The following is a 17969-nucleotide window of genomic DNA, read 5'->3' as shown; positions in this document are numbered from 1 at the left end:
CATCCTCTAACAAAACACCACAATTTCCTACCTGTAAAATTACTTTTATTTCAGCAGACTTAACATGTACATTTGAAATATTACATTTACTTATTCCTTTACTAATTAGTTGATTATGCTTTTATAACTTAAACAATCTAATTGGTTTTGCGTCCCCACATTCAAAGAGATATTCCATACAATATTCTCGTAAACAAAAATGGATATAAGAAAACGCTTGAATAATTTTTGCATTTAGTGTGATTGCAGCAAGTTCATACAAATCCAGTGATTCCTTCAAAGCGTTATTAAACAAACAATATGTAGCCCTCTAATAATGGAAATTAATAATAAGCAATTAGATTCTCAATTGACACACAAAACGGAAAACAAGTCACAAATGAGTAATCTTATTATAAAACTTCGCAGGTGTACTCTTCCGCATCTACATCCAAAAAACGTGACGACCCTGGGTGGACGTTCGGGACGCGACGTCTGGTTCCCCCCTCTTCCACGCAGGGCTAGAAGCAACTACCCTCAGGAGGCTGGGCCAGTTTCATGTTCTCCTTAAGGGTCATTAAACGTCGTAATTCCTGCAGAACTGTTTTTAGCGTGAATTCTCTTTGCCATCGAGCTAGCACTGGGACTTGTCGATTATCAACCTGCAAAAACACACTTTCAAAGTGTGGCTTAAAAACTCAAGTATACCTTTGTTTCAGTACATATTTACATCCACAATTAAATTAATAATCTGTCAAGGATCAAACACTTGTGAGTTAAAAAAACAACAAAAAGGTATAGCAAATTGAAGTTAAACTTTAAGTGAAAACTTTTCTATTCTTAATGATAGTGATGAATTATAGTGACAAAGTTGGTATACATGTCAAGAGAGAATGAAATGAAATCAACTTGAGAATAATAGTCTATATCTTCCAGTTAACTGATCAGAGAAATAATCATTAACTCACCACTCCTGAAGTGGAATTAATACAATTCATGTTTATCCTAGAAATGAATTTAGCCATTGGTGGTTCATCGGGATAGCTGGATCCACACTCAATTTTAACAGAATACATTCGATTCTCGTAAGGACTTCGAGGGGGCCCAATGATCATTCCCATCCAATGAGTGAGAGTCATATCATCATCATTTTCCAGTCCCCAGCTGATGGTACCATCAGACACACCTTTTTGACCTGCTTCCAGTTCCTCCAGGAGTCTGAAGTTCCTAGGAACAACTGTAAATGAAAATTATTGCATTTAAATTTTGATAGTAAGAGGAACTAAAGAGGAGTTGAGAATCTTACCCACACCGGCAGAAGGGGTAGCCATGTTTGCCAACTCTTTTTAGGCAAATTATATTTGGAATCGCAACAACTGCAAGCTCTTAGAGGCTCTCTGAAAGTTGTTTAGAAGCTATTCGCACACGGACTACAGAGACAATATACAGTATAATGTATTTTAAACTCTAAATGCAGTGTTTTAAGTCTTTACTCTTGTAGAGACAAAATTCCGAAAAAAGACCAATCCGCAAACGAAACAAACGTCTTTCATCCACACACCACAAACTTTGCTGTCATTGAGACAATCCATTCCAATTCACACTTCAACTTCAAAGTCAAAATTGAATGATTTTGGCTTTTAACAATTAATGGAAAATATTGACAACGTTGGAGAGTAAGGCGTCATTTTACGGGATGTTTCCATCGGTTCATTCCCAATCTTTGTGGTTTTAAACGACTTTCAATTAAAATGAATTCAATTAATTTTTCTTTACATTCAGAAAAATAATTTTTCGAAAATTCTATTCGGGGTCATGTTAATTAATAGTATGTTATTCACTTTAACATCAAATTTGTTTCTATGTAAAGTCGGGTTCACATCACATCACCCAAAGCTAATAACGCATAATACTTTATACTGATGCTAATAATATGTATTTATAAGTAATAATGAATATATAAACTGATCACGATCTAAATAAAAATATTTTACATTCGACTGCACCCCGCATCACTAATCGATGCCAATACGCTATTGCCACTTTTAATATCTCGGTTTTTTTTATTGAGTGGACATGTGTTTATATGCTTTTCGATAACTGACATTGCCGATATTATAAGACAATGACAATGTTATAAACACTAAACACGTGTGTGTATTAGAAATATTAGAAAATATAAAATTGGTGATCTGAAAGGAGTGGTAACTTCTTGTAATATGAAAAAACTAAATTCAAGAGTCAGCTATAAATTGATACTCTTTAAAGCAACTTGAAAAAATTAGGTTGATTTAATCCCACAAAAGCCCCACAGAAATCTGCTGCAAAATGGGGAAATTGAATGTCAGCCTAATGAGATACCTCACTTCAGAGGACTTCAGAGTTTTAACCGCAACAGAAATGGGCATGAAAAACCACGAGCTGGTGCCGGGTCCTATGGTAGCTTCAATAGCTAACTTGCAACATGGTGGTGTGCACAAACTTTTAAGAGAATTATGTAAACACAAGCTGTTAAGTTATGAACGAGGCAAGAGGTATGATGGGTATCGTTTAACTAACTTGGGATATGATTATTTGGCCCTGCATTCTTTGACAAAACGAGATGTAATAGCCTCATTTGGTAATCAGATTGGAGTTGGAAAGGAGAGTAATATATACACCATTGCAGACACAAATGGGAAACAACTCTGTCTTAAACTTCACAGATTAGGGAGAGTGTGTTTTAGGAAAGTTACTGAGAAACGGGACTATCATAACCATAGGTATTTTTCTAAGTTACCTCCTCATACATTCAATCTTTAATTTAAATTTAATAATAAATGTGATATTTTTTCCTAGGAAGTCTGCTTCTTGGTTGTATTTGTCTCGCATATCAGCAACTAAAGAGTTTGCCTATATGAAGGCTCTGTATGAACGAAGATTTCCAGTACCTAAGCCTATTGATTTTAACCGCCATTGTGTAGTAATGGAGTTGGTTAATGGTAAATTATTATTGCATGTAGTTTTGTAAGCTGGGACATATTGGTGGGAAATTAGAGACAGAATTAGAACTACCCCTAAAAGTTGGCTGCCTATGTTTTTCCAAAGATTTTGGAAACTACAAAAGTTACAAAACTGGTTACATTAAGAACAGTCTAAACAAAGAACTTAATTCAAGTCTAAAATTTTCAACATTTCATACTAGTGAAATAAGTATAATATAAATCAAAATATTTTCAATATTTCCATAAATTCACAAATATTTACTAACATTTTATCTGTTACTTAGCCTCTTGTAGAAACCATCTGAAATTAATGTTATTTTTTCTTTAGGAACCCTTTTGAACCACATATCTGAAGTAAAAGATGTTGAAGCTCTCTATGATGAACTAATGAATCTTATAGTTCGTTTCGCCGATTCGGGTGTTATACACGGAGATTTTAATGAATTCAACATTATATTAGATGAAAGTGAAAATCCCATTATTATTGATTTTCCACAAATGATGTCAACTGAACATGCAAATGCTGAGATGTATTATGAAAGAGACATTAATTGCATTAAACAGTTTTTCAAGAAAAGGTGATTATATAAAATTTCAGTATGAATTTATTCTTTCTTTCCTTGCAGATTTAATTACGAAAGTGAAAACTATCCCAAATTTAGAGATATTGAGCGTATAGACATCTTAGATGCTGAAGTTGCTTGTACTGGATTTACCAAACAAATGGCAAAAGATATTAATCTGGAATTAGGATTAGAAGATTCCTCTGATAAGAGCCTATCATCAGGTTTGTAATTAAAACATTATTTTTATCTTCATTTATTGGCAGTTTTAACTGTATTGCAGATGATGAACATTTTCATGAATCTAGCAATAAAAATGATTTTAACAATGAATTTGGCCCATTAGAAATCACAAAGGATGGTACTCAAGACCTATCAAAAACAAATTTATCAGAAAGAAACATTAGTTTTGATGACTCCGAATTTGAAGATTTGCTTGAGTTGAGAAGTGTCAGATCCACTACCACTACAATTCATCCTGATGAAATAAAACAAAGAGTGAAAAAGCAAATAGCAACCAAGAATAAGAAGAACCAAAGGAAACGGTGCGTGGCAAAGGGTGAAGCTAATGCTACAACCAGAATTAGACGCGAAAATAAGGATACCGTACGTCAAACATGCGGTATATGGGAATAAAGAATCATTAAAAAAGAAATATATTTTTATTTAACAGTTTCTTGATTATTGCTTTCATGAGAAACGATATTACAGAGATCCCCTCCCGCTATAAAATTATCCACGATCACGGTCATGTTCGCGCAGCATTATTGGTGGGAGTGTAGGGGAATCGATGATGCCACTTTGTTTCTCCCCACCACATTCACGCCTTTCCCCTTAAAACAGCCTTCCCTTCCCCTCAATGGCGATCTGCATTTTCCGCTTGATACAGCAAAAACGAGAAATTGAAAACTCGCGCTAAAGCGTTGACGTTACCTACATGATTACTGGCTTAAAGGCTGTTATTTAAACATTTTTACATTTTTAAATACTCACAATACCTAACGTTTTTTTAGAAGTAAAATTTAGACAGCTGCGATTGATTGTCAATATGGGTTGTGCCGAAGTGCAAATGATAAAATGACCGCTTTGCGCCTTATTCTATTGATTGGTTTTTGTTTCCTTTACATTTGAATTCTTGCGTTCTAGCTCATTGCTGCATAATACATACACCTATATCTCTGATAAGTGGATGGGTTATCGATTGCCATGTGCACGGCAGTTATGATTGACTTCAATTATTGACAATTTAAGGATTTTAATTATTTGTATAACAAATAATTAGAATATCATGTTTACCTAGGACAGGAGTAAGAAAAACTGTTAACTTGCGGAGCGGTCTATATCTGTTTAGAAACATACCATACCTACCTCAATTGAAATTATCTTGCATTGAACTGTTGATTAATTAGAAATCGTACAATTAATCGAATTGATCCCTACGAATTATAATTTTTTTATTTTAGGTGATAAAGTTTTTGTATTCAAAAAATGCTATGTTGTTATTTGTATCTTTCATGCGTTGCTAAGTAACACGTACAAAAGTAACAAGTGATCATTAAAAAAATAAGTAGCCGATGAAATATGAGAAGCATGTCTTGGATAAATTCATTGGTTGTTGTCTGTTCTTCAGGTGTTTGTTGGTAAATATCAAACGACTTAACGTCCTACATTGAAAATTCGCCACCTGCTGCGAGTTTTTTTAACGACAAGTCGTTATATTTTATTATGTCATGAAAATCCGATTTTGACGTTGTTTACCTATTTTATTAACATATGGGAGAGGAGGATTGAAAAAATTTATTCGGATTATATGAAAAAATAAAGGGTAATTAATAAGTCTTTTAAATATTATTTTTTCGATTGACAAACGTAAAAGGCTTTTTACCAAGGAGGGTGCTCAAAACTCATTACTTGTTATGATTATTACAAATTACATTTATTAAAAGCAATAATTAAGTCATCATACTACAGCCATTATCTCCCACTATAGGAAAGTGCCTAAAGTAAACTAGCCATAGAGGCGATAATCGTGAAGGAACGGCGCTAACCTCAAAGCAAATGTTATTTTTTTGTATATCATATGACGCCGTCGGCTGACCAATCAGATGACGGCATTCCCTGCTTTTGCCCAGAGTGTGCCCCGACGCAACCCGTGAAGTGAAAATTGTAAAAGGTACGTAGAATTTTATCGTTTTACCCATGAAACTGTCGTAGACAGGATTCCCATAGCATTTATGCGGAAAAAAGGCTTGAAAAGGGCTCGTTTTTTCGCAAATGGCACGGCGGTGCTTCTGTCACTGTGGGACCTAAGCTATTTTTACGTGTCCTCACCTTGTAACCTTACTTATGTATCGATTTTTTATATCGCATATTGTAGTGGCTGTCAATCACCGCATTAAAATTAATTATCTCGAATCGTTTAATTATTCGAATGAATGAATTATTGCCAAATTGGTCCATTAAACCAAGTTCTTTCGAATTTTGGCCTAAATTTAACCCCCTCCACCGGGCCACCCGAGTCATCCCCACCACAAATCTGATTTATTTTCATGGACGTGAAATGTTTCCTTTCATGGTGGGCGTTGAAAATTTATTGGTACAAAACATAAATTACTTAACGAGATTTGTTGATATGCCCCATGCGGTCGAAAAGTCACAAATGCGAATTATTTGAGGAAATAGGGGAAATCATATGTGATGGATCGGTCCATTTTTAGGTCAGGGTGGGGGGACTGCTTTGATCGCCGATCCGTCGTTCGTAAGAACAAGGGACAAGAAAAAAGGAGCATCGTAAAATGTAAAAGATGGCGGCATAGTGATACCTATCTTGTTGCAAATTTGCAATTACCTGTTTATAAACAATGCTCGCACGCGTTATTTTCGTCGAAATTGTGTTGATTGGGGCCGGCTGAGATGTGAGCGATGGCGACGTGAATGTTATAAGGTCCGAAATGGTCATTGTTTTGAGTAAATTGCGAATTTGCTAGAGGTTATGTTTGGATTTGAGAATGAGATTTTCTTTCATTTGTTTCAGGTACAAAGGGGTGTTGCCGCCTAGACCGTCAGCGACAAGTGTTTGCCAAACTAAAAGTGTTTATTGTGTAGTTTTCACGAGTCCGCGACGGGTTTAGTGCGGTCTCCAGTGCTTTTCCCCATCATGATGCTCCTCTGGCCATTCTTCAAATAATGTTCTCTCGGTTTACGAAAAACTATATCTTCAACACTGAGATAATGGCCCTGTTCGAGTTCGGCTAGTATCTAGATTTACACATGAACGATATTATGAGGACCATGAAAATGGTGATCTTAACCCCTAAGATGGTTCTACATTCCAGGTGTAAATATTTTGTATAATGTACTTAAAACCAGTGATATAACTTTCCAAGACTATTGAGTGTTGTGAAAAATGTCTCAAACCCCTAATAAGTCTCTACAGAAGATGTGCAAGTCTCCGAAGAATAACAGTTTTCAAATCAAGCAAGAAAAAATTGATTACGAGAACATGAGCACAAACTGCACAGTTGTTGGCTCCAACAACCTCAGTCTTGTGAAGAAGCCTAATGTGGTGGTGCCTAATGTCTCTCCAGCCTACTCAAATCCTAGTCCTAGCTATCCACAATCTCCATACTCGTCACCAGTCAGTTTGAAATCTCCTTCGCCAAGCTTAAAACCCCCTACTCCACAACCCAATTTCCCTGTTATGCAAATTATCCATAATAACCTTATTACAAGGCCTATACACACATCACAGCCACAAAACATCATTAAGTTAAAACCACACTTGAACATTTTGCCAAAACCTAGTGCTAGCCCACAGCCATCACCAAAACCAAGTGTGAGGTAAGTTTCACTTTCATGATCTGTTGTTATACAAGATTGCCAATATGTTTAGTAACTGCTTTTTATCTCAATAAATATTCACAATATTTACATCAGACTCATGAAGACTTCCTAAATCTTTTTGGTTAGTTAAAAACTAAAGCAATGTGTGAAGTTGTCACTCATCAAAGGTCTTGTACAAAAATATAATTACTAGAGTTTAGTTGATATTTAGCAAGAGGCTAATCCCTTACATTTTTAAATTTTATATTCCATTTCTATAATAGCACAATAATTATCTCATAAATTTGTGATGATACAGGATAGATCTATTTCCAATGTTAATTGATTTTTAGTCCGCAAATTGTGATTCCGGCTCCGAATCAGCAGGCTGCCGCTGCCACAGCTACAATAATGCCAACCGCCCAACCATTGCTCCTTAACCAGATGCCTATGTTGGCTGCCCCGGGAGTTCAGTTTATATTGAGACCTCAGGCTTCAATGGCAACCACTGGTGCCAAGCTGCAGGTAGAGGTCATTTCGTCTTTATATTTAGATATTATATGAGGCCCAGTTCTCCAAATTTTTGATAATTTTACCAGTTAGATAATTTTACTGAAAATGGAGAAATGAACTGATGTTCTGCTTCAATTTTGTAATGTCTATGAAAATTATCTTGCTGATTAAGTCAGTATGAGTTTGAAAAACTGGGTCTAAATATTAAAAAATAAATGCTCTTATTACTTTACTAACAGGTGAGTTTGTATAAAATTAATTATTTCTTTGTATTTATGAGAGACAAAATCTTCTAGACAAACTTACCAGATCTATTTACCTTAAAAAAATTAATTCAGAGATGATTCTACATTAAATTTTATTATGTTTGTTATCAGACATCTTCTCAAGCACATCAATCATTGATTCTTCAACCAGCCTGTGCAACACAACAGTTGCTTCAATTAAGTGCCCCTCCCAGGTCACAACCAATGGTTCGGGTTTTAGCAGCCAATGGGGTACAGTTGGCACCAACTTCCACCACCTATGTGACCACTCAGGTTAATATGTGTATCTAATAAATTTGTATCTTAAAAAATAATTATTGCAGGTGTCCAATCAGCCAATCAATGCAACACAACATCAACAAACTATTATCAGTAGTACTCAACAACAACAACAACAGCAACACATTCAAATTCAACAACATGTCATCAAGAAGAAACCAAAAGTTAAGAAGAAAAGACTGGATTTAGCCAATATTATGAAGTTGTCAGGTAATTAGTGTTCTTTCTAGCACGTAATTCATTAAGTAACTATGGAGAATAAGATAGAGCCAAGATTCAAAGTACTAAACATTTCAATTCGATTCATCTTTTTCATTGTGCGCTACTGGTAGAGTTTTTTTTTGTTTTGTTTTACGACGAGGAAAGTTTAGTGTTTTTATGATTGTTTTATGACCAGAGTTGCGTCAGCCTTATCAAGGCTGAAGTTATAAGGGAGAGTATTGGGTAGGGAGTTTTGATTTTGGGAATCATATGTTAAAAGTTATTCTTTCTGTTAGGAATTGGTGACGAAGACGACATTCAGTTCGAAAGTGATACGTCCCAGAGTGAAAGTGAGCACAATTCAATGTCCACAACGCCACAGCCTCCCTCTCAACCTCAACCTGTTGCTACGGGTAACGTTCATTCTTCGATGGCCTTTGTGCAGGCCGAACCGAAAAAGAATATTTCGAATATTCACATCTCGGCGTTGCCTCAGCAAACTATAAACGCGCCCAGTCCTGTAGTTCAGGTAGGTATATCTAGAAACATTGATAATTTATTGTTTCTGCACTTTGGTGGTTGATATTACCAGGTCTTGAATCAGAACTTTCAAAGTGGAATGATCTCGAATGGAAATTCTCAAGCTTCGACGGCCGCACATGCCGGCGGAGGTTTACCATTCAATTCGACTTTTATCACCCCAAATTTTACCATTAACAATGGTTTGATGCTTCAAAGGAGCGGTGGATTTAAGCTTACCGTTGGGGAAGATGGAAGGTTGGTGTTGCAACATGACCCCACCTTAAACCAAGACTTGCAAAGTCAGCTGATATTGCAAAGTTTATTGGGTTTAAATGGAGGATTAGTATTGCAACCGTCTATGGATCAACAAACTGTGCAACAAACCGTGCAAACTATTCAGCAACAGTCCGTTCAAACAATTCAGCAACAGACTGTGCAAAGTCAGACTATACAGACTGTGCAGCAGCAGACTGTCCAGCCCCAAGTGCAACATATACAAGTAACGTCATGTTTAGTGATAATTTATTGTCTTTTACCAAAATATTTTCAGTCAATACAACCACAAATACAACAACAAACGGTGCAACAGACGATTCAGCACCAGACGGTGAATGCGCTTCAACAACCTATGCAAATAGTTCAGCCACAACCGATCCACAGTATTCATTCGCAGGTCCCACCCAGCGTCCATGGTATATCACAATCTCAAGTGCACAATCTTCAGTCTCAAATACAAAGTTTGCTGCAGCAGCAAAACGTGCAAATGCACCAGAACGTACCGCAAAATGTGAGCATTGCAAAACTCATTTGACTCGTGGTTTACAATAATTATTACAGACCCTTCAGAATCTGACACAAAATGTGCAGAATCTTGCCCAAAGTTCCGTACAAAACCTGGTAGCGCAAAACCTTGCCCAAAGTTCGGTTCAAAATGTCGTCGCTCAAAATGTGGCGCAGAATGTAGCTCAGAATATGGCAACACAGAGTTCAGTGGTGCAGCAAAACTTAAGTCAGAGCGCGTCCGTGCAAAACGTGGTAGCGCAAAATATGACGCAGACTGCTGCCGTTCAGAATGTGGTTGCTCAAAATGTAACTCAGGTCAGTTTAAATGCTCTTTCTCAAAGGATTTATTTGTTGAGTTCAATGTTTAGGGTGTCCAGAACGTCCAGTCGGTACAGGCGCAACCCATGCAAACTTCAGTGCACAGCGTACAGGGGTTCCAGCAGGCGCACACTCAAACTACCCAGCCAATCTTAAAGGTAAATTTTTAATAACACTGAAACTGTAAGATGATAGGTTAAACATCTAGGGCTCTTGTTTGATTGACTTAAAATAGATTTTTAGTTGCGCATATTCAAGAACCGGTCGCTAGTCTGACTGAAAATTTTGGTTCAATATTTGCATTGTCAAAAATTAACGAGATTTGGATGACGCTCTTTCGAGTAATTTTTTAACTTTGTTAATTTTTGCCATAAATAAAAAAACTTTGATTAATTTGGGAAAATGAGAGTAAAAAGTAGTAGTTCGCAATCGCTCTTGAAATTGGTGGTTTGGTACGTGCCCCAGATCAATTTCAGAACAGTTGATGCGTCACAGTTGAATACTGTATGCGATTTCTGAACATTCTCATGTATATAACTATGTCTTATCTAATATATTATGGTAGATTATGCCGTGCATTGTGATGAAATGTTGCCATCCTTTTGTTTTGTTCAGGTCATTGCACATTTAAAACATGATCTTACTTTATTAGGTACAACCCTTTCAAAAGAGTCAGCCGCCGGTGCAAACAGTGCAACCGATTCAACATCAGTCCCATCAGCACCACAACATGACAGACAATCAGTCAAACCAGCAAAACAATCCCACTTCATACGTTGTCAATTTGACGCCTGAACAATTGGAGCAACTTAAACGGTAACAAATTTGATTTTAATTGAATGAGAATAAAATAACACGAAATTTATTTGTTGATTAGAAACGGGCAAGTCACTGTCAACGGACAAACAATATTTATGCAGCGTCCCAACAAAGAACAGAGCGAGAAGAAACTGAGCCCGAAAATGAAACCCGTAAAGAAAATGAATGAAGTAACGTCAATTAGATATTATTATAGATTACAAGGTGATAACTTTGAATTTTAGATCAACAAGATCCAGGGCGTGAAATCCCTCCTTCAAGAGGGCATTCAAGTGAGTGAGAACATTATGCGCGACAGAAAACCGTTGCTTTCCACCCTCGAACAGATAAAATCTCCGCCACCACCGAAGTCTGTAAATAGTCCGTCCCCACAAGGCGCAAAACCGCACATGCTTCCGCATAACCACGTTCAGCCCATAACCCAGAATCACAAAAGCCATCAGCTGCAAGCGATGGTGCAGCCATCCATACAAAATCAAGTTAAATTGGTAAGTGCTGAAAAGTGTCATTTCGTAAAAATTTCTATTAAAACTTAATAGGATTTCCCTTTTAAATACAATATGTGCAACTTTTTCATTGCTTCTTTTTAGTGAATATAATATGTTTCATGGCAATTATTGAACTCAAAAAGCAAATTTTAGCAAATAATATTAATTTTTTAGCCTTTTAACAATTTTGACGCAAAAACCGCAAAAGAATTCGTAAAGATTTCATTGCTTAAGCATTAAATACAGGGATTTTCGGAGAGACGAATGTATCCTAGAAGCTCACAAGAGTTCGAATCAGACCAAACCTCCTAGGACAGTGCCTTCCAAAAACCCAAAACAAAGAAAGGGTTAGGAAATCAACTCTATCTCTATTACGTTCACAACCACAACAAATGGAAAAATAAATAAAATTACCCTATATATCCCCTCTTATCTCTGATTTAACTGATTTAGTATCTATTGCAATTTTCAGTTATTCTTGTCGTGTATATACGTTCGTATATTAATTGGTTGGGTCTCTAATCTTTGTAATCAGTTTTAGCAAGTTCTCTTGTGTCGATTATTTAATTTTTTTTTATTTCATTTACCCGCAGCATGTATCTGTACTACAACAATTGTTTGCAGATCGACTTTTTGGTTGTTTTTATATTAATCACTTTATAGTTATACATCACTGATTGAATCGGCGATTCCTGAGAGAAAAAGAAACAATTTAATTATATTAACGAAGACTTTTTAAGATAACATTCTGTATATATTAACGCTGTGGAAAGCCGGAATTTAATTTGCTGTCCTCAAATTTATTTGGGATCAAGAAATCTGTGATTAGCCGTTTAACCGTGTTTTTTGGGGACATCCTGTATATTATCATGATAAATAGGAAAGGCAGAGGAGTCCACTTTCATCACCTAAACAACAAAAGGTCAGTCCCACGATACATTCCCTGCAGGATTCTAACGGCGGTAGCGTGAATCACGACGTAGATAAGCTGTTGGGACAAATTCTAGAAGAGACGAATGTTGTTCACGGCGGAACCACTCAAAATAATAACGTCGAAAGGCAAACGCAACAGGTACGAACGTGGCCTGCAGTTGTGTTTCGATTTTACACTTAAAATATTTCAGAGAATCACGACGATCCAACTGACACCCCAAAAGCAACAGGCCTTGAAGACCATCCAGCTGCAAATACAAGCGTTGTCGGCACGGCTGCAACCGGGTGATGCGGAGGTCCATAACACATTAAAGGTACTGTTTGCTGAGCAGCAGAAAATTTTGGCCTCTGGAAAGCTTCTGCCTCCTGACAAGGTAATATTGTTTAATGGCCTCTTATAGTTTGAATATTTGCGTGCTTGTTAGCGATTGCGTCTTAAATTTTATTCTTTGCAGGTATACTATTTGAACAACCAACTCACTATAGTGAATCCGTCCAGTTTAAACATGCCGTCTCCGTCGGGTTCGGTCAAAAGCGAGCCACCCAGCCCTGGCTTAAGCACAAACCATCAAGGTGTGACGAGAAGCTCTAGCGTGGACTCCTCAACGACAACCACTCAAGTAAGTTTCTGTTTCTTTGTTTATTATATACATTGTATATATATTAATTCGTTGTTTTGATATGGAATACCAGCAGAACTCGTCTAGTTGTGCACTCTGAAGATAACTTCGCGCTATTGTTTCTTTAAAATTTATTCTGATTTTCTTGTATTTTGTTTTTAATAAATATTACATTTGATTCAGCGGTTTCTTCAGTGGGGCTGTGAATAAATTTTTGTAGCTCAATAAAAATTGATAAACTTCATTGTATCGAATTCATAGGAAAGTTAAATGTTTTCAGTGTAACTTCTTTTTATTTTCTGAGCTTAATGATATTTGTCAGAATACTTTCTGCAAAGTTCAACAGATTATGAAAATTATGTGAGAGATATAATCATGATAACCATATGTGGAAAAGATCTGGCTTTTTCTCAACATAGACTGATTACAATTCGGAAGGGCACAAGCTGTTTTTGTGTTATAAAAAGATATCAGTGGCTACTAGTAAATTTTGACATTTCTTTATAATATTGCACTATGTTTTGGCTTTAAATTTTAATGTTATCTAAAAATCTAAGTCAAGCAGTATGCGATAGAAGAGATATCGCGTAAACTATAACAGTACAATTAATTTAAGGAATTTGAAATTAAAAATGTGTCGCTATTGTCATCGAAGGTTCAAGATCATTGATATAACTCTCATTACGATAAGATAACGGCGTTGCCCATTTTATACATTTTTCTCAATTCGTTACTATCTCTGTTTACTGCCAATAACAATGTTTACTTTGACTCCTATATCTAATGATTGATTCGAGCCCAATAAAACTGCAAGATGCACCAAAACGTCTACCGATTTAACTACGTATTTGAGTATTATTGTCAGCTTTGTTGTACGTTTGGACTACATTGTTTTGGATGTTGTCGTAATGTAAGCCTTAATGATTATAATTCTCGGTACTTGACTTTGTACTTCTGCATTATTTACTCGTTTGTTTAAAGTAACTTCGTTCTTTCAGTCTGTCACTAGTGCGTCGCACACGTCTCCTAGAATATCAGTGTCGGTTGCCACGTCCACCGGGGATTTATCAACTCACTCTACGGTGCATCACCATCCGGTTCCTTCGCATCATGTACATCAACACCATGGCAGTACGGCGGGACATCAAGGACTGACGCAACAGCCTCATGTTGTTGTTAGCCATGCCAATCATTCGATAAACCATCAACGCTTAAATGCGATCGGGCAGGTAAGTAATCGCCATCTCTTGTTAAAGTATTGCGCACGTATTCTTGGAGTAGGGTTCGCAGCTGCCAGCACTCTTTCCAAAACAGTTGCACTCTCCTCAGTTACCGTCACCCAAATTGCACTCGCCCCAAGTCGGATCTCCGCAGTTATCGTCGCCGCAGCAGCATCAACTGCCAAATATTGGTACACAACAGAGTGTCAATGCTGGTGGAATTCACCTTCATTTATCGCATGCACCACACGCGCAGGTGGTTCATTCTCAGGTAATAGCAATAGATAGTTAAATTATAATTTTAGAATAAACGTACAATTGTCGATTGAACATAAAATCGTAGATTGAATGCATAATTTGCAACAAAACAGAAAATTGTGAAAAAAATTGTTGTTCTACATTTTTGTATTTTGTAGTTTGTGTTTACAATCATTATGACAACTTCAATGTTTGCTACAGGTTTATAACGTTTGAAGAACATATTTTGTTGAATGTGAAATGTTTGATATATTATCAAAATATTAAATTTTTAGATTTCAAAACCTAAGCAACCGAGCCCTCCCGCATCTCAGGCGAAACTTCAGCATTCCTCAGGACAGCCGCTGGTGTTTTCACAGCAACAAAGTTTCCAACAACAGCTGCAGCCGACCATCAAACAACAAACTACATCGCAGCAGCAAGTGCCGTTGGCCAAAAAAGCGCATTTGTAAGTTTGGCCTTGCACATAACTTTTTTTTAATTTCATAGAATTTTTGTTCTATAGGATCGAGTCTCAGCTGCTTCTAGATCAGCAGGAAGCGTCTAAGCCGGACGTCCATCAGCCGTTTAGACACAAACAAGACGCATGCGCTCGCCTTATTCGATATCATTGTTTTGATCAACCAGTGCTCTCTAGGCAAGACTTGGACAAGGCTGACGAAATATTTGAGTTAACAGCACGACATTTCATCGCTAAATACGATAAAATGACGGATAAGTACAAGTACTTACTTATGAAAGAAAGCATGGTAAGTAACATTGATCTAAACACTTAAATTATTTATCGATTTAGCTGTGAACTCTGGTGCTAAACTTGGGACTAGAGTGTTTCCAATGAAATGGAAAGAAATTCCAGAATTTATTAAAGGTTCCGTTATTTTTTATAGAGACAAGTCCAAACGTCAGAATTGATGATGTTAGATCGTATGTTTCTGGCTGACGAACAGCAGTCCCTGGTCAAGCTGCGCCAAAATTTCGAATCAAATCTAATGAGTTTAACAGTTGAAACGCCTCCGCCGCCCCCTGCTCCGAACATAGTGCAAGAACAGATGCATCCACAGGTGACCGATCAGGATCCGGTTACCGAGGAATACGACGAGTGGGCTTGTATACAACGAGAGCTAGGCTGTCTGCCGGACAACACTAAGGAAGCAAACATCCACCACCATCCTTCCAACAACCATCACCACCAACAACATAACAATTTGAAACGGACCTCGAGCAGCGATTCGCGCCTGGAAACACTGAAGAGGTTTCGAGTGGATAAACACAGTAAAAGGCACGACGCGAGCGGAACTAACAGTGGCGTGAATTTGACATCAACGCCCAGCCAAAGCTGCGGCTACGAGTCGTCGAAAAAGTGCGGTTATGAGTCGAACACCTCCTCGCAAAACAATAGCAGTTACGGCAGCTGCAAAGAGGAGGAGTCGGAGAACAACAGCCTCGATGAACAGGTGCAGAGCGCCATCAACAGTATTCTTAATTTGCAACAGTCGCAACTACACCAGCAGAGTGGTCTCGATTTGGACAGTATACTGTCATGACGTCGTGTCGTATAGGTCAGTATAGTTTAGATTTATCGGCGACCTAAGGGAACTCAAAGTAAGGTGTTACATAGAAATCATCCATAGGGACCGTTATGTTCGCATAAAAGAGAGTGTAGGGGGTGTTATACCGAGAACACCATTGATCTAGTGTAGAAAAATCGTAGGTTTTACATATTGATTGCGAAGAAATAAAAGTATAATAAATTACAACTTTGTGTAAGATAGGTAAACCGCAAATAGTCAATTTTTTTTGTAGCGGAAGTTTTTTCACGATAGATGGATGGCGTTCTGGATAAAACACTTATATAAACTCACTCATCTATGCATTTTGGTTTGAGCAAAAATCTATTATTTTATTTTTAAAAATCGTTCAGAAGCAGTCGATCAATTTTAACATATAAAGGTTTGATTCATTACTTCAGTAAAGTACATGTCGAACCAAACTCTCTTTTGAACGATGGATGGCGGATTTGCGTTTAAAGGCAGCTGTTGGTACCAAAACTGATTTCAATTTGCGCGCTACTACCGTACGTACGAGTTACGTTTTTCATAAATTTGTGATATTTTTTAGTGGCATTGTCACATGGTTAGCACTATTTATTTTATTTATTTTCTATTATTAGTTTTTACGTGAAAATTGTGCCTTTGTTATATTTTATACAAATCGAAAAGTTCTGTGTTTTGGCACTTTCGTTTTAAAGCCTCATTATGATAACCGTAGATTTTTATTTAGATTTGGAGTTTGCTGCTCATTTTCTCTTTTCACAATTGGCGAGAATAATTCTTTTTTGCACAAGAGCCGTTTAAACCTCGTGCGTTCAATAAAAATTGCCCTCAGCACTGGAAATATATAGGTTAATTGCCGAAATAAGAAATAATGAGATTTGAACTTCTCTTAGACTTGCAGTTACATTTCCAGTGTTAATTAGAGGTCGTTCTTAATTGAACGTACGTTACCTACTAAAAGGGTACAAAATCAAAATTGTTGTATTTTCTATTATACTTGTATTCTTACGGTTTAAACGTTGATTTTACCATGATTTTTTTAATGAAAAGGCAACCTTTTTCTTGTCTTTCTCAGATGTTTCTATTTTAGTGATAATCCATAAAAGAAACGCATGTGGCAATAGGGTCAATTTGGTTTCATTTAGTTTGAAAGAATGATTGATTCTTGTAGAAGCCGTGAATATGAGAACATAGAAATGTGACGAAATGTAGCAATACGTGTATAAATCTAAATTCGTTATTTTTAGCGAAAAACTTAACATCCGACCGATTTCCGTTCTTCGAAACGAATTTCGTAAGTTCATCAAGACGTGGCCAGTACTTTAGATTTATGTATTTGTATGTAAGTGAAATTTGCCATATTATTTTAGCTAGAAAGGATATCTGTGACTCATCAAAATTATGTTATAAATTGAAAACGGTCGGAACTGTTCAGTACTGTTTTGCAAACAACAGTAGATTTAAAAGTTTTCTTCAAAATTGTGAATAATTTTCTTCTGTAATGTCAGTGAGTGCGGGGAAGTTTATCTTAAATGTGTTGGCCTAATTCAGGTGAAAACCGCTTGTGGCGTGATTTTTAATTTCAGCTGTGTTCAAATCTAACCATCTACATTAATAGCAATTGTAAATATACCAGTTGTAGTTTTCCTGTATAAAGTTAGATTCTATTGTAAATAATTTCTTAATTTATGTTGTACTTAGAAGTTATTTTTATTTCTTAAGTTTCTTTTTTTTATTATTAAGACTGATCTTTATGAAATTTTGGTTCCTAAAGAAGGGAAGTATTTCAAAATAAAAGTGATTGTTAAACATCTTGTTTTGATTACTTATATTCTCAAAAAAAAAAAT

General features: G+C 36.5%; 3 protein-coding genes across 6 annotated transcripts; 2 read left to right on the top strand and 1 right to left on the bottom strand.

Moving 5' to 3' along the window:
• Positions 1–23: 23 nt before the first annotated feature.
• Uev1A (Ubiquitin-conjugating enzyme variant 1A) lies at positions 24–1558 on the bottom strand. Its single transcript, XM_066283173.1, has 3 exons — positions 1286–1558; positions 948–1216; positions 24–641 (listed from the first exon to the last, which is right to left on the bottom strand). The coding sequence occupies exons 1-3, from the start codon at positions 1308–1310 to the stop codon at positions 501–503; spliced, it is 435 nt and encodes a 144-aa protein (XP_066139270.1). The 5' UTR covers positions 1311–1558; the 3' UTR covers positions 24–500.
• A 534-nt stretch (positions 1559–2092) lies between these two features.
• On the top strand, positions 2093–4201 carry RIOK2 (RIO kinase 2). Its single transcript, XM_066283176.1, has 5 exons — positions 2093–2741; positions 2818–2960; positions 3292–3541; positions 3590–3750; positions 3810–4201. Exons 1-5 carry the CDS (start codon positions 2308–2310, stop codon positions 4160–4162), a joined length of 1341 nt encoding a protein of 446 aa, XP_066139273.1. The 5' UTR covers positions 2093–2307; the 3' UTR covers positions 4163–4201.
• A 1377-nt stretch (positions 4202–5578) lies between these two features.
• On the top strand, positions 5579–17932 carry LOC136339814 (uncharacterized). Of its 4 annotated transcripts, XM_066283319.1 has the most exons (22): positions 6095–6470; positions 6561–7366; positions 7702–7873; positions 8239–8400; positions 8451–8616; positions 8904–9136; positions 9200–9628; positions 9680–9916; positions 9967–10227; positions 10281–10388; positions 10883–11046; positions 11108–11219; positions 11274–11321; positions 11376–11537; positions 12418–12609; positions 12662–12844; positions 12926–13090; positions 14089–14319; positions 14372–14581; positions 14844–15016; positions 15074–15317; positions 15456–17932. In XM_066283319.1, the coding sequence occupies exons 2-22, from the start codon at positions 6933–6935 to the stop codon at positions 16110–16112; spliced, it is 4743 nt and encodes a 1580-aa protein (XP_066139416.1). In that variant the 5' UTR covers positions 6095–6470; positions 6561–6932; the 3' UTR covers positions 16113–17932. The 4 variants fall into 4 exon arrangements, with proteins under 4 accessions (XP_066139414.1, XP_066139416.1, XP_066139415.1 ...); XM_066283317.1 differs by lacking the exon at positions 6095–6470 and adding an exon at positions 5579–5699 and having other exon boundaries at positions 11274–11537; XM_066283318.1 differs by having other exon boundaries at positions 9967–10218; positions 11274–11537.
• Positions 17933–17969: the final 37 nt, after the last annotated feature.

The sequence above is a fragment of the Euwallacea fornicatus genome, chromosome 6, assembly GCF_040115645.1.
Source record: "Euwallacea fornicatus isolate EFF26 chromosome 6, ASM4011564v1, whole genome shotgun sequence".
NCBI classification, from domain to species: Eukaryota; Metazoa; Arthropoda; class Insecta; order Coleoptera; family Curculionidae; genus Euwallacea; species Euwallacea fornicatus.
Note: the sequence above shows the minus strand (reverse complement) of the source record. Positions and strands in the feature narration are given on the sequence as shown.

Coding starts and splice junctions, on each gene's coding strand:
- Uev1A (XM_066283173.1), bottom strand. CDS start 1,310: ATGGCTACCCCTTCTGCCGGTGTGG. Junction 1,217..1,285: donor TACCCCTTCTGCCGGTGTGG/GTAAGATTCTCA, acceptor TTTCATTTACAG/TTGTTCCTAGGAACTTCAGA. Junction 642..947: donor TTAATTCCACTTCAGGAGTG/GTGAGTTAATGA, acceptor GTGTTTTTGCAG/GTTGATAATCGACAAGTCCC.
- RIOK2 (XM_066283176.1), top strand. CDS start 2,308: ATGGGGAAATTGAATGTCAGCCTAATGAGATACCTCACTTCAGAGGAC. Junction 2,742..2,817: donor CGGGACTATCATAACCATAG/GTATTTTTCTAA, acceptor ATTTTTTCCTAG/GAAGTCTGCTTCTTGGTTGT. Junction 2,961..3,291: donor AGTAATGGAGTTGGTTAATG/GTAAATTATTAT, acceptor TTTTTTCTTTAG/GAACCCTTTTGAACCACATA.
- LOC136339814 (XM_066283317.1), top strand. CDS start 6,933: ATGTCTCAAACCCCTAATAAGTCTCTACAGAAGATGTGCAAGTCTCCG. Junction 8,617..8,903: donor CAATATTATGAAGTTGTCAG/GTAATTAGTGTT, acceptor TCTTTCTGTTAG/GAATTGGTGACGAAGACGAC. Junction 11,220..11,273: donor CCGTAAAGAAAATGAATGAA/GTAACGTCAATT, acceptor TTTGAATTTTAG/ATCAACAAGATCCAGGGCGT.